Source organism: Vulpes lagopus, chromosome 3, assembly GCF_018345385.1.
Source record: "Vulpes lagopus strain Blue_001 chromosome 3, ASM1834538v1, whole genome shotgun sequence".
NCBI lineage: Eukaryota > Metazoa > Chordata > Mammalia > Carnivora > Canidae > Vulpes > Vulpes lagopus.
The window spans coordinates 110,235,823-110,250,444 of record NC_054826.1 but is presented as its reverse complement, the minus strand read 5'-3'; the positions used below and the strand labels follow the sequence as shown (position 1 = coordinate 110,250,444).

Sequence of the window (14,622 nt, the reverse complement as noted above, 5' to 3'; positions counted from 1 at the left end):
GTGGAGTTGTTTTAGAGTTGTTTTACAGAGGGAGTTGGAGAGTATGTGTCCTTGAGAACAACCCTATCTTGGGAGTTAGTAATGTGGTTATGGCTTCTTTGTATTGTAACTTAGTTTCTTTTGGAAGTAAACTATGGGAGAGACCAGGAGAGTTACAAAAAAAAAAAAAAAGATTTTCAGCATGCAGAATGATTTTTGTGCTAAAATGTTTTGGTTTCAGAAAATTATGTATCTTATTGTTTGACCTTAGTACTTCTCATAAAGTATTCATATACCAGGTTCTCTCTAATAAGACTGTTTTTCTACCATCAGATTTTAAAAACAGTTTCTCCAGAAGTACATTAAGTGTTCCAGTTAGTTGACTGGTCTTTTGCCATTGTCCTTCCATCAATTTTTTTTTTTTTAAATTTTTGAATCATATAAAGTAAAAGATGGGCCTCCATTATTTAACATTACACTAGTGCTCTAAAACTTGGTGAAGTAGCTCACCACCTAGACTGACTCTCTGGCTCACCAGGGAAAGATTGGTGTGGCTTCACAATCAGGGTAATTGCCATGTAGTCTCCTGCCATCTAGTTCTATAATGATCTGATTCAAAAAATGATATTTTTAATAGCAATAATTTAATATAACTAAGAATTATCATGCCCCATGGCACTTAAGGAAGGCTTTATCTATATTTAGGAACAATTCTTGGTTTTTCGGCTACAATTATTCAGTCTTTCCTCACCTCCCTGCCTGTCCTTATATCTTTTATTTTTAGGACTCCATGCAATTGGCTTTAACTAAAAAGTTGATTTTTGCTTGTGGCCTCGGTCTATAACCAGTTTTTTCCTTTTGGGGCACTTGAAGTTTGAGTGAGGTACCTTGAGGCAGCCCTGCTGCCCTCAAGCCCTGCTCCTTGTTATGCCAGAGAGAGTGGATGACAGGGTAGGCATGGGAAAGGAGCATTTTCATCAATTTAACTTCTGAACACGGGTAATTTCAATGAATTGTCAGATGCTTCAGAAGTGACGGATAGGTTTGAAATTTTTTCTCACTCAGTAATACATGAAAGTTAACTACATTTAAGTGAAAGAGCAGCCTAACTTCCTGGAGTTAAGTTTATTACTGATTTGGCAAAGTGTTTATATTCAGCTTCTCTTCCAGAAAACCTAATTCACTTTTTATCACTTGAAATAAGAATTTTTGAATCCATTTAAACTTAAGCAAAATTCAGTAGATTCATTTAATGTTAAAGGTGACAGCTATAGAAAAATCATTTAAAAACTTAATGAGAAAAGTCCAGTGCCATTATTATTTACTGTCATACAATGAGGTCTTCTCTGCTGTGTATCTAAAGAAACACTTCAAACATTTTTCATTAATAAACATTGTTATCAGAGACAATGGGGCACATCTGTGGGAAAAGCATGCTTTCTTTGCATATCTTTTCCTATGCAGTTCATCTAAATGACAAATTCCTTATATAAAAGTGTATATGTCTTATATAATATATATGAACATTTTATCATAACAATCCATTTCTTTCAGTTTCATATTTACATTGTTTTTTGTTTGTTTGTTTTTATTTTAGGCCACTGAACAAAAAATCAAAGGTACGTTGTTTAAAGCTATTTTTATCTTTTTTTTTTTTTTTTTTCATTAAAGTAAGGTTGTTGATATGCATTTTTATTCACCTCCAGGATTGGGAGAGCGAAGAGCATGAAAGAACAGAGGGGTGGGGACAGACTTCTTCAGTGACATCACCTTGGAGTCATCTCTGGGGGTTAATGGTTTACCATGGTGTATATTACCACTTTTAAAATAATACCACCTTGAGACCTACCATAACTGTATGCTAGGTTGGACACCACTTCCTGACATACACTCTCGATTTGAGCCTTTGAGCACATGTACCTTCCCTTAAGTCTTTCACGTAAAAGTCTTGTCTGGGATTACGCCGTCCTTTGCGTTATTTCTTGGTCTCTGTATACAGTTGTCCCCCACCCTGATACCCACTCTATAATTACTGAGAATAGTAGATTGCTAACTTGATGGTCATTTTACCAGGCTGCACAGCTCCCGGTACACATCAAATAGGAGCCTTCAGGCTGCTGAGGAAACAGGAACATCATTCTTCTCAGATCCTGAATCAGGAATTCTTCACCCTCCCAGGAGCTGACTGCTTGATAATGAAAGGTGTAGGGCTCTCAGATGCTGAATTTGTTAGGCTTGAAGATTCTGAATTTTTTACGTGTAGCTGTATCAGAAGTATAAAGTCTGCGTTTGGGATCCCTGGGTGGCGCAGCGGTTTGGCGCCTGCCTTTGGCCCAGGGCGCGATTCTGGAGACCCGGGATCGAATCCCACGTCGGGCTCCCTGCATGGAGCCTGCTTCTCCCTCCGCCTGTGTCTCTGCCTCTCTCTGTCTCTCTCTGTGTGACTATCATAAATAAAAATTAAAAAAAAAAAAAATAAAGTCTGCGTTTGATTGAGATATGTAGCCAGTACTGCCTATTTTTATTTGAGGTCAGCATTCGTTAAGGTAACATTAGGTGCAAGTGTGTAAGAGTGAATAAGACCAGCCTTAGCTTTTTTTTTTTTTTTTTTAAGATTTTATTTATTCATGAGAGAGACAGAGAGAGAGAGAGAGAGAGAGAGGCAGAGACACAGGCAGAGGGAGAAGCAGGCTCCATGCAGGGAGCCTGACGTGGGACTCGATCCCGAGTCTCCAGGATCAGGCCCTGGGCTGAAGGCAGTGCTAAACCTCTGAGCCACCTGGGCTGCCCCTTAGCTTATATTTTATTGGAGGAAGTGGCAATAGAAGGACCCACCTAAACACATTGTAGTATAATTATTTTCATTTGCTTCAGGTAACAATGCCGTTGTACTGGAGCACAGAGTGTTGAGTAGCTTATTTGACACAGGGGGCTAAGGAAAGTCCTTGAGATTATGAATCTTAAAAGATGAAACAGCCAATCCAAAAAAGGATGAAATGGCAGAGGAATCAATCAACATGATTGAAGATAGATAAGAAATAATGTGGTGATATTTGCAGTGGATATTCTTAGAGCATTAAATATCCAGCAGTATGTAGGTAGGGTAGAAGGACTTTTCTGAAGAGATAGGTAGGGGTTGGGTCAAAGAAGTCCTTATATATGCTCTGTGTACCAAGGAACTTGGACTCTGTTTTATAGACAATTACGAGCCATTGAAGAGTTTAAGCAGAAGAGTGACATGGTTTTTTTTTTTTTTTTGGTCCTTTCTTAAAAGCTGTCAGTCACTGTGCATGGAAAGTGTTGGCTGAAAGATGGGGCTAAGAGAAGAAAGGCACTCTGGGCAGAGAAAGGTCAATAAGAAGAGGGAATATTCAGAAAATAAGTGGGGTGATGAGGGGAAGTGACAGGATATAGGTCTGAGGTAGGGGGAAATTGTAGGGCCTCATGCGGTTAGAGGGGAGCCAGCCTGGGTGATGTATGGCATTGGTGAATTCACCAATTTAAATTGGTGAAAACACCAATTAACATGGTGTTTCACCATGTTAAACACCTGAGACTAGTATGACACTGTCTGTTAATGATACTGGAATAAAAATAAGTGAACTATCAATTTGAGTCCTAGAGAGAGTGGAGAGCCCACAAAGGTCATAGTCATAAGCTTGCTTTTAGGAGCTTTTCTTTGTCAGCAATATCTAGTGTCACCAATAGAGGCAGTACCAGGGAAGGAAGAGGCGTAGAGAGGATAAAGATCATTTGAACTGAGGTCTTGGCAGCAGGGTGCCAGGAGATGGATAAAAGATACGTGAGGTCTAGAATTTGCAGGATTGTAGCTGGTGACAGAAGGTTGATTTGAAGGTGACATTGTGCCTTGAATCTGGACATGTAAGAAAGTTAAAGGGGTGTGGAATGATGTAGGGGGAAACGTTGGCAAATTAATTTAACAGGAACACGACCAAATTCATCATATTCAAGTTCCACTTTCCACACACCACGCCCCTCTACAGGGATTTATGTTGTCCCTTTGCTCTGCTTCAAATTCCTCTGCTTGGCTTTTAAGGCCCTCTTTAATCTGACCTCCTGTGATCTAACCAGCCTGTTGCCCCTCATTCCTTTATACTTTTCAGAGCATTCTCGTCTCTTTCGTGTTCATTCCTGTTTCTGTTTCTTTTTGATTCAACTCCACAGAGAAGGAGGCCTTTCAGTGTCTCTAGCCCTCACAGAGCTCATCTTCTAATGGATCGCTCCAGTGGCCATTGATCATCCCATCCCGATTTCTTAGGATGTTATGATGTATCTTAAATTTGGGGCACTTGATTATGGTCCATCTTAGATTTTTGGCCCATGGGTATTTGCTTCTCCAACATGATCTTTGAATACCTACTGTTTATACTCTTTCCAAATATAAATCCTTTTTTTTACATCCATACATGAAATGTGAACATATTTGAAACTTAATTTTAGACTTTCCACAGTTCTGAGAATGTTAGGCTAAGTGTATGAAACTTGCTTCAAGATGCATTATGCTGTTTTGCTAGCTATTTTACTTATTCTACCTGTCCTCTAATAGCAGCTCTGTGGTTGGTCAGTTATTTTGATTTATGAAAATGTTTTCTTTTTTGTCCTGTGTATAATATCTATGTGGTGTCTGTGATTTGGGACTCATGGTGACTATAGATTACAAACTGGAGGCTTGTGGGATGGGTCTGGCACACACAGTTGTTACTGTTTAAACGTTTGGTTTTGGAAGAATTTATGAATCATAGAGAAGTTGAAAAGGTAGTAGAGAGCTTTCCCACTTATACCTCACTTGATTTTCCCATGATTGATAGCTTGCATTTCTGTGGCACCTTTGTCAAAACTAAGAAACTGATATTGGTATTAATGGAACTCCAGACTATTGAGATTTCCCTATTTCTTCCATTAACTTATTTCTGTTCTAAAATCCAGTGCCAGATACACAAATGCATTTAGTTGTCATGTCTCGTCTCTTTAGTCTCTTCTGGTCTCCACACAGTGTTTTCATTATCCTTTATGCTTCCAATTGCCAATGTATATAAATCAGGAGAATCCATATCATCAAAAATTGCAGTTTCTCTTGCAATTTTTACTGTCCATGTCATTTTTTGTCCTGTAGTGGAATCTATATCAGACCCAGGTCTAGTAACTTGTGGCTGTCAAGTACTTGAAAGAAATGTGGCTGCTGTGACTGAGGAACTGAATTTTTAATTTTATTAGAGTCTTCTTGATTGTCCGGAGTCCAGATCTTAGTGTTCAGACTGAGTGTGGTAGTTAGACTGCAGCACCCTCTCTAGAATTCTGCCTTAATGAACTATTCTTTTTAAGGCTACTGTCATTTCTGGTTAAATAACATGAATATTGCTTCCACTCCGTGGTAAGATAGTTTGTATAAAATTAGGGTTTTTGTAAAGTATCATAAATTAAATTCTTGACCAGCTTTCTTATATGAAGACAAGTGGATGTTTATTTTTTGGTGCAATGGATAACTTACCTAATAAAAATGTGGACCAACATAATGCAAGACATAATGAAATTCTTGAAAGTTTTATTCCTACCATGTGACTTGAGCTTTGAAAAGCTAAGGAGCATGAATATTTGAATGTTGAATGTTTGAAAATGTCTTTTAAAAATATGTATGAATATCGCCTTGAAACAGCAGGGGAGTGAAATGCTGAAAAATTTATGGTGAGGTGTAGGAATACATGGATACATTATAAGATGCCCCGTGGCCTACATAATGTAAAGGCAGGGAAAGAGTTAATATCCCCTCTTTAGAATGCTGTCGGGAACTTGATTAAGAAAAGTAGTTTTTCAAAAACTGCTTTTCAGCTCTGACACTGGTTTGTGTCGGAAGCATGCTGGTTATACATTCCTTGCAAAAGTATAAGTACTGTTAATTTTTGACAGCTAACATCTCCCCATCTCTCCCCCTGCTTCCGTCTCATGCCAATACTTTCTTCAGGTGATTTTATAAGTAAGGTATATTCCAGAGAATAACAAACCCTGAAGCTCTGAAAGGAGATGAGGGGAGGTTGATGGAAGCAGGAATGGAGAGTAGTGGATAAAGATTTTGTTTGTTTTCTGGTGATCCCAAAAGGAAGCATAGTTCATTGCTACTGTTCTCTTTCTGGACTAATTAAAAACTTTTCTTTTAAGGGTTTTATTTATTTATTAATGAGAAACAGAGAGAGAGAAAGAAGCAGAGACACAGGCAGAGGGAGAAGCAGGCTCCATGCAGCAAGCCCGACATGGGACTCAATCCCGGGTCTCCAGGGTCATGCCCTGGACCGAAGGCGGCGCTAAACTGCTGAGCCACCCAGGCTGCCCTAATTAAAAACTCTTAAAGAAAATTACATCAACATTTATTTTATTTTATTTTTAAAAAGATTTTATTTATTTATTTATTCATAGACACACAGAGAGGCAGAGACACAGGGAGAGGGAGAAGCAGGCTCTATGCAGGGAGCCCGATGTGGGACTTGATCCCCGGTCTCCAGGATCACACCCCAGGCTGCAGGCGGCGCCAAACTACTGCGCCACCAGGGCTGCCCTACATCAACATTTAAAACACATTTTTGTTCCTTGCCACATTTGGAAGCCATTATTCTTGTTCAGTTCTTCTCTCTCTCTGTCTCTTTCTTTTTTTTTTATTTTTTTTTATTTTTACTCTGGTCTAGTCTTGCAAATTTTTTTTTTGAAGATGTATTTACTTGAGAGAGTGAGAGAATGAGTGAGAGGGGTAGAGGGAGAAGGAGAGAGAGAATCCCAAGCCGACTCTGTGCTGAGCATGAAGCCAGACATGGGGCTCAAGCCCATGACCCTGAGATCATGACCTGAGCTGAAATCAAGAGTTGGACGTACAACTGACTGCCCCATGCAGGTGCCCTATGTTTTTTTTTTTTATGTCAAACACAATTCTGTTGCTTTACTCCATTGCTCCTGGGAAGTAATCAAAATATTCAGCAGTTATTAAGTCAGCTGCATGTCAAATCCTATTGGAGACATCATGATAACTAACTTTGAACACCTACTATGTTTCAGGCACAGTTTTATATTTACTTTAATCAAAGGGAATATTCTAAATATTTAATCACAAATAATGAATGGTCACTAGTGATTCAGAATACATACTGGAGCAAGGTCCTAAAAGCTTCATGTGGTAAGAGTAATCTTTTAGCTATTGAATTTTGGGAAATGTGTGGGACTCAGGGGAGGGGCTAGTGCAGGAGGTTGGGAACTCTGAGGCTTCATGAAATAGGAGATTTAAAAACTAATATGGAAGTGGGGCTTCATCAGTGTGTACTAGAACAATGTAAGTCTGCATTTAATCCCTTCAGCAGCCCTATGAAAGTAGATAGTATCATCATATTTAGAAGTGAAATTGAGGCTAAGAAAAGTCACTTGCTTTTTGGTTCTGCAGCTGGTGAGTGCCTGAGCCAGGATTTGATGACTAACTCTAGTGGGCTCTATTGCTGCTTTCTCTTTGAAAACAGCCCTATATTTACATAGAAAACAAAGTAGGAAGGCTACACTAGTGCTTTAATAATATTCATTGAATGAACTAACAATGCATGTTTTAGAAATAGTCCAGAAAGATTTTTTAACAGGTCTTATGGTATTTCTCCAAGCACAAAGAAAGAACTAGAAAATTGTATCACCAACAGAGAATTGTATCACTAATTTCGTGGGGAGCATCTGACAACTGCAGTGTGTAAAGTGGCTGGCTTTTCAGGAATCTCTGAAATGGTTTACATCATCTTTGTTGATGAAAAAAAAAAAAATAGGAGTTTTGAGGACCAAGCAAGAAGCTGATTTTCTGAAAGCTTCCTTCATGTGTTAGACCTCTACACAGTGAAACTAATCCCCTTTTGGAACAAAACCTGATTTCTAATTAAGTTTGAAATGCCTTGCTCCGCCTCTTTCAGGGAGATGTAAAGAGACTTTGGCAAGAACCCCCCGTCACCTCCATCTCATTCTTCAGAAGGAGGGATGAAGTACCTTCTGATAAGCATGGGCAGCAGTCAGATCCTTTCTTTTCAGTATGCTTATTGACCGAGAAAGCTGATAAAGGCATGGGACACAGTTTAACAATGGAAATATGATTGAGATGACTCCGTGTGAGTTGAAGGAAGAAGTGTTTAATTTGTTCCCTTCTCATAATAAGTAAGCACTCTTTCTATTAATTGCCACTGCCAATATTCGCTTGTTGCACAATCTCATGAGGTCATCTTTGTTTACATGGGAAACAAAGATATATGAAAAATAATTGTGTGGTGATCCATTCTCCTAAAGTTAGGATCCATAAAGTGTCATTGTCTTTTTCATTTAACATTTGTGAAATGTTTGTGTGCTGACCCTGTTTCATGTACTATTGTGCATGAACACAACCAACTCCTCCTTGCCATTGTGCTTCCATTCTCATCTTTGCTTTAGTTGAGTAGAGGTAAATACATCTACTCAGTTTATTACTTCATAAGATCTTAAGTTTCTCAGTCACAATCCTGTGATAATGAAATTCAGAACTTTGGTGGCTTGGCAAAGAACTTCTGTGCTACACAGGTTTTCACAGGAGAAATTGAAGCCCAAACAGGTGTGACTTTAAGTGGCTTTGCCTGACCTTGTTCATCTAGCAGCTCACATGGAGAATGGTATATGGGGGGCTGTTAGGGTAAACAGGAGGGGCTACTCCCAGCTGAGGCTGGCAGTCCCAGGGAGTCTGGTCATCAGCCTCTGAGGCACTCCTCTCAGCACACTGTTTCTGTCACACAGATCAGAAAGTTCTGTTAGAATTGGGGCTTCCATGCAGTGTTTTTCTCCATAATATATAGTAGAAACAAGACTTTCATGTTATAGGCAGGCATTAAGTAATTTGGGCAGACCAGGTTCTGATCCCAAATGTGCCCTCATAGTATGTTCAGTTTATGAGAAATTGTGAAGACACGTGTGCTCACCTCTTTGAAGGAGAAGCAGAGTTTCTTGCTGGTGAAAATTTACTAATAGCAAAGTTCTTTCTTCCTATGGAAGATGTCTCTGAGTTTGTAAATCTTTTTATAGTGCTGCGCTAACAGGAGGGGGATATGGCCTTTGCTTCCATGGAAATAGTAAAGGTTTAATTTAGGTCACCATTTTTCCTTTTCTCCTATTGAGAAAGGAAAACGATTTGTATAGATTTGTATATGTATATACGTTTATATACTCAATGAGGTAGCAAAGGGCGCTAAGGACCCCATTTTGCTTGTAAGGACTGTTTCTAGTAAATGTAGGTATGTTTGCTTATAAATATCAAAATTTTTAGATAACAATGAAAGATTTTGTAACTTTAGATGTCTGTGATGAGGTGAGGCAAGGCAAAGATGGGAAATAGAAAAACAGAGATCAGTGCAGTCAGCAAAGCAAACTGTTTTTGGAAAGTAGATTGAAGGCCCAGTGATCCCATGGTTGTTGGAGGTTTGTGGGAATATCGTAAGGTTGTGTCCTAAGCCCTGAGATTCTGCCTTGGGAACAATTAGGCATTTAGTTTCAAAGAAGACAAATCAGAAGAGTCCTCAGGTTTAAATTTTGGAGAAGTCAGGAGAGATGAGCAAGAACAGCTTGATCAGCTATAACCAGGTAAGAGAAAGTTCCAGGCTAGAAAATAACATGGTATTTTTTTTTTTTAAATAACATGGTATTTATCATAGTTTGTACTTGTTCTTTAGTTGGTTCTTTTTTTTTTTTTTTTTTTTTTTTTTTATTCATGAGAGGCACACAGAGAGAAGCAGAGAGACAGACCGAGGGAGAACCAGGCTCCATGCAAGGAGCCTGACATGGGACTCCATCCCAGGTCTCCAGGATCACGCCCTGAGCTAAAGGTGGCGCTAAACCGCTGAGTCACCTGGGCTGCCCTTTAGTTGGTTCTAAGAGTAGTAACTGTGCTTCCAAACGTGCACTGAGAGGCTTAGTGGAAATACACTTGATAAAACCAGCTGCAAAGAGCATTTAGCCTGAAGCAAAAAAGTATTGAATCTTCTACTGAAGATGATAATCATGGAGTTCTAGCATAAACACAGCATAGTGTTAAAAGTCCAGGCTTCGAGTCAGATAGCATTGGGTTTGAATATTGCCTTACTGTTCTTATTTCTGTGACCTTGGGCAAGTTCCTTAACCTCTACGCCTCAGCTTGGCTCTATGGAAAGGAGATAATCCAGACTACTTGATGTTGTGGAATGAAACAATAAAGAACATAAATCATAGGACTAGAGGGTAGTAAATGCTGAGTATAGATATCTTATTATAGAAATTTTTGATTTGCAGTTTTCAGTGTGACTAAGCCATAATTAGTGACTTCCCTATTTTTGGAGAGTTTGATTTTGCTCTTATAAGTAAGAGGAAACTTAATTTATATGAAGAGGAACATTGGTCCAGTTTGGTTTTAAATTTCCGCTCTGCCATTTACTATATGCTTGATCATGGGCAGCCCCCCCCCCCTTTTTTTTAAGGTTTTATTTATTCATGAGAGAGAGAGAGAGATGGCAGATGGAGAAGCAGGCTCCCTGCAGGGAAACCAGTGCAGGACTCTATCCCGGGATTCTGGGTTTACATCCTGAGCCAAAGGCAGACCCTCAACCACTGAGCCACCCAGGTGTCCTATGGGCAGCCTTCTTCTAAGCCTTAACTGTCTCATCTGTAAAATGGAAGTAATATTTCAAATTTATAGAATAATGAGGCTAGAGCTGTATTAGATATTAGTGCCTGGCATCCAGCTAATACTTGGTGAATTTGAATTCCCACCTCTATGGTTGTGCAGTATCCTAGAAACCTTTCAGCCTCTTGACTCAGTGTACTAGCAGTGTCCTCAGTCACTTCAGAGTTCCTCCTCACCCAGACGATGATTTGGTTTTTCCTCTCATTAAAATCAAGCCCAACCCAGCATGGGTGAATCATAGTACAGCGTCTCTGCCATAGTTCAAAGAATAGGTCTTGCAGCACGAGAATAAGATATCACCTTTTAGTTTGGCAGGCCCAAATTGGCATTTTATTGCTTTACTTTGTATTTGTTTATTGGTAAAATGGAATATCATCATTTAACTACTTGTGCTTTCTTTCATCTTACGAGTTGCCCATTCTTGTTCTTAACCCATTTACCTCCTGGGCCTTAAGAGCTTTTTTTGTTACCAGTTTACATGAGTTTTTTGTATAATATGCTTATTAGCATTCTGTCTCATATATTTGATGCAAATATTTCCAATATCTTGGACTATATGATATGTTTGAAGTTGTTCTGAAGATTTGAGATACCAGGCAGAAATATCTAAATTTTGCCAAGTAGTAGACCCTGGAAGGGGGTATATATGCAGAGGATGCAAATTGATATTCAGAAGAAGGAAAGCAAAATTAAATAACTTCTACTTTTAGCTAGAACTCTGGCCTTAAACTCTAGGGACCCTATTGAATGTTTCCCAGTGTTAGCTTTATGGGCCTTACCCAAAACAGTACCTTTTTTCCTTCTATTAGGGAAAATTGGAGTAGAGAGTGGGAGAGGAAAGAGAACGGATCCCTTTAAAACTTGTTCCAAAAAAAAAAAAAAAAAACTTGTTCCACAGGACAAATATTTTTCTAGCTTGCCTTTTAATTTTTAACACACACCTTTGCAAAAAAAAATTATATGACATAATTTTATTTGGTCAAACTTAACAATTTTTGATTTTTTGATTACTTGCCTTTTATGTGGCCGTTTATCCAGATTTAGAAAAATTTTTGCCTATGTTTTCTAAAAGCTTTTAAAAATGCCAGCATTTTGTAGTACTATTAACTGTTTATCTAAATTTTTTTTTTTTTTTTTTTTTTAAGAGAGGGAGAGAGAGCATAGCAGTGGGGGGGGCCAGAGGGAGAGAGAAAATCCTAAGCAAGCTCAAACACGAAGCTTGGAGCCCTACATGGGGCTTGATCTCAGAACTCTGAGGTTATGACCTGAGCTGATATCAAGAGTCTGGCACACTAAATTGACTGAGCCACCCAGGCACCTCTGAACTTTATTTTTTTCTAATAAAATCAACTAACCACCTGTATTTCCTAAATAGTATGTTCTTTTCAGTGATTTAGGACATTTCCTTTATTGCATAACTTTTGTGATCCTTCTTAATTTTTTAAATTTCAATGTGTTTGGGACTTTGGTTAATTGTGCCTATTACTGACTTCTAGTTGAATTGTTAGGTGTTACCCTTTTTTTTTTTTTTTTGAGTCACAAATGGAAATCAGAAGCTCTCTAGATGCAGCTACAGTATCAGCCGGAACAGTTTTCCAAATTTACTCAGACATGAGAACCACTTGTGATCTTGTTTTAAAAAATACACATTCTGATTTAGTAAATCTGTGAGGCTAAAAAATCTGTTTTTTATTTTTATTTTTTTAAAATTTTTATTTATTTATGATAGTCACACAGAGAGAGAGAGGCAGAGACATAGGCAGAGGGAGAAACAGGCTCCATGCATGGGGAGCCCGACGTGGGATGCAATCCCAGGTCTCCAGGATCGCGCCCTGGGCCAAAGGCAGGCGCCAAACTGCTGCACCACCCAGGGATCCCAAGAATCTGTTTTTTAAACAAGTATCCCATAGCAGTTCTAATTAAACAAATTCAAAACAAAACAAAACAAAACAAAACAAAAATTCAAGGATCACTTCTAGAATTCTAAGTTATGAAAGAGACTTCAGGGCAGTCTGACTTTTTTTCTTTTAAAGCACGTGCCTCTGCCTGAAAACCGTATCTTTCATCATCCCACTGTTCTAAATCTCACATATTTGGACTAGATTTGATGGATAGATTCACTATAGATCTTGGAAATTCCGTGCTATAAATGTCATGTGGATATCCTCCAGCTGTTAGAGAAGGTCTATACTTTAGAACAGATTTTAGGCATTTTGCTGAAGAGTAGAGGATTGTATTGAGGCAAATCAGCTATGTTTCTTTTTGTTAGTAATTTGAGGTGGGAGATGTTTGAGTAGGAAGATCAAGTTCCTTGAGGGATTGGAGGCAGGTGCTTCCCTAAGAGCCAGGAAAAGATACAATTACCATTTCTTGAAGATTTGTGAAGTGAATTATGACTAAATGAATTCAGTGTAATCTTTAATTTCAGTATTTAATTTTGAATTGATTGTTTATGGTATCTTGCTGCTTATTTTTCCCTACTTTAGGAACTTTTTAGCAGAAATAATAAAATTTGTGTAAAGTATAAATACAGCTTGTTATATTTCATATTAGTCTTTAGGTCTTATTTTTCAAGGTCTCAAATCGCCATTTAGTTCAACCTACTTGCTAAGATTAGCAGAAGGTAATGGATTGACAAACATTTAGGTATTTTCCAGGTTGATTTGTGGCACTTAAAACTGCAGCAGTTTGTTAACAATGAAAATTCTAGCATTGATCTATATGTATCAACTTAAAAGCCAGACTTGCTCCCTCTGTGCCCTTCAGTGCCCTTCAGCATTCTAGAACAAACCGAAGTTAGTATATGGCAGGGAATGTATATTATGCAGGGGGAGCATATTATAAATCATCCAGGATGCTTGTTAATGAATAAGAAGAGGATTTTTATAGTAGTATAATATTTTTTTTTAAGATTTTATTTATTTATTCATAGAGATGCAGAGAGAGAGAGAGAGAGGCAGAGACACAGGCAGAGGGAGAAGCAGGCTCCACGCAGAGAGCCAGACGTGGGACTCCATCCAGGGTCTCCAGAATCACGCCCTTGGCTGCAGGCGGCGCTAAACCGCTGCACCACCAGGGCTGCCCTATAGTAGTATAATATTTGGCCAAGTTTTAAATAAGTTTGATTTATAGGCTCAATTTTAATTAAACAGAATACTCTTTGCATTGCTTAACCAACTGGCTTCTTCTTTCCCCTCCTGTTCCTCTTAAAATATAAGGAGATGGAATTTGAGTTATTGGGCCTCAAATACAGGGAAATTGGTAAGCAGTACCTCCGTAATGGGAAAGTGATACTGTACCTTTGCTCCATTTTCTGGGGAAAGCTGTGGATTTGGAAAGCAACAGAAGTTGGAAGCCCCCTTCTTCGAAATTTCTTGGTATAGAGAATTTTCTAATCTGCTTGATGTTTTCAGCAGGTTTGTGCTTTTTGAAACTCTATGTCCCAGTGGGACATTGCTGCTGCTACTAACCAGGAAACCTGGAAGAATTGATTTCATCTGTACTTGTTTGCTCTAATTCTGATCATGAGGCAGTCTTTAAAGTGAAGAATATTGAAAACTACCTTATTGTGTTAGGGCAGCTAGAATGATTGATTTGAGAGTTTAGGCTTAATGAGATTGTAATTACTTATTGGAAACATTAACAGTAGGAAAGAAAGACAAATATGTGGTGTTGCCTGATAGGCAGTTACAATGTAAATATACTAGTTCGTAGCATGTTAACTTTTCCTCCAGAAGTTATTTTGTGGCTTTTGAGCATAAAATTTAAAAAAAAATTTTTAAAGAGCATAAAATCATTCTCTGTAATGAAGATTTTAAAGAATGTTTATAGATGATATTTATTTTTTAAAATACTATTTGAGCAATGGTAAGGATTTTCTTAAGCATCAAGTATTTGGAATTTAACCTAATTATTGACAGCTAGAAACACTGCCTTTTATT

General features: G+C 38.3%; 1 protein-coding gene across 9 annotated transcripts in view; it reads left to right on the top strand.

The window, feature by feature from the left end:
• The window catches only part of TNRC6A (trinucleotide repeat containing adaptor 6A), a 106,502-nt gene that overhangs the window by 31,513 nt on the left and 60,367 nt on the right, over positions 1–14,622 (top strand). For 7 of the 9 annotated variants that reach the window (XR_005986861.1, XM_041749422.1, XM_041749421.1 and 4 more), the window contains exon 4: positions 1,577–1,598. The exons of the other annotated variants lie outside the window; for them this stretch is intronic. Coding sequence is in view for 6 of the 7 variants with exons in the window: in XM_041749422.1 (XP_041605356.1) it covers positions 1,577–1,598 (22 nt within the window). In the remaining variant the exon portion in view is untranslated. The remainder of the gene's footprint in view (positions 1–1,576; positions 1,599–14,622) is intronic. 9 annotated transcript variants of the gene reach the window in all.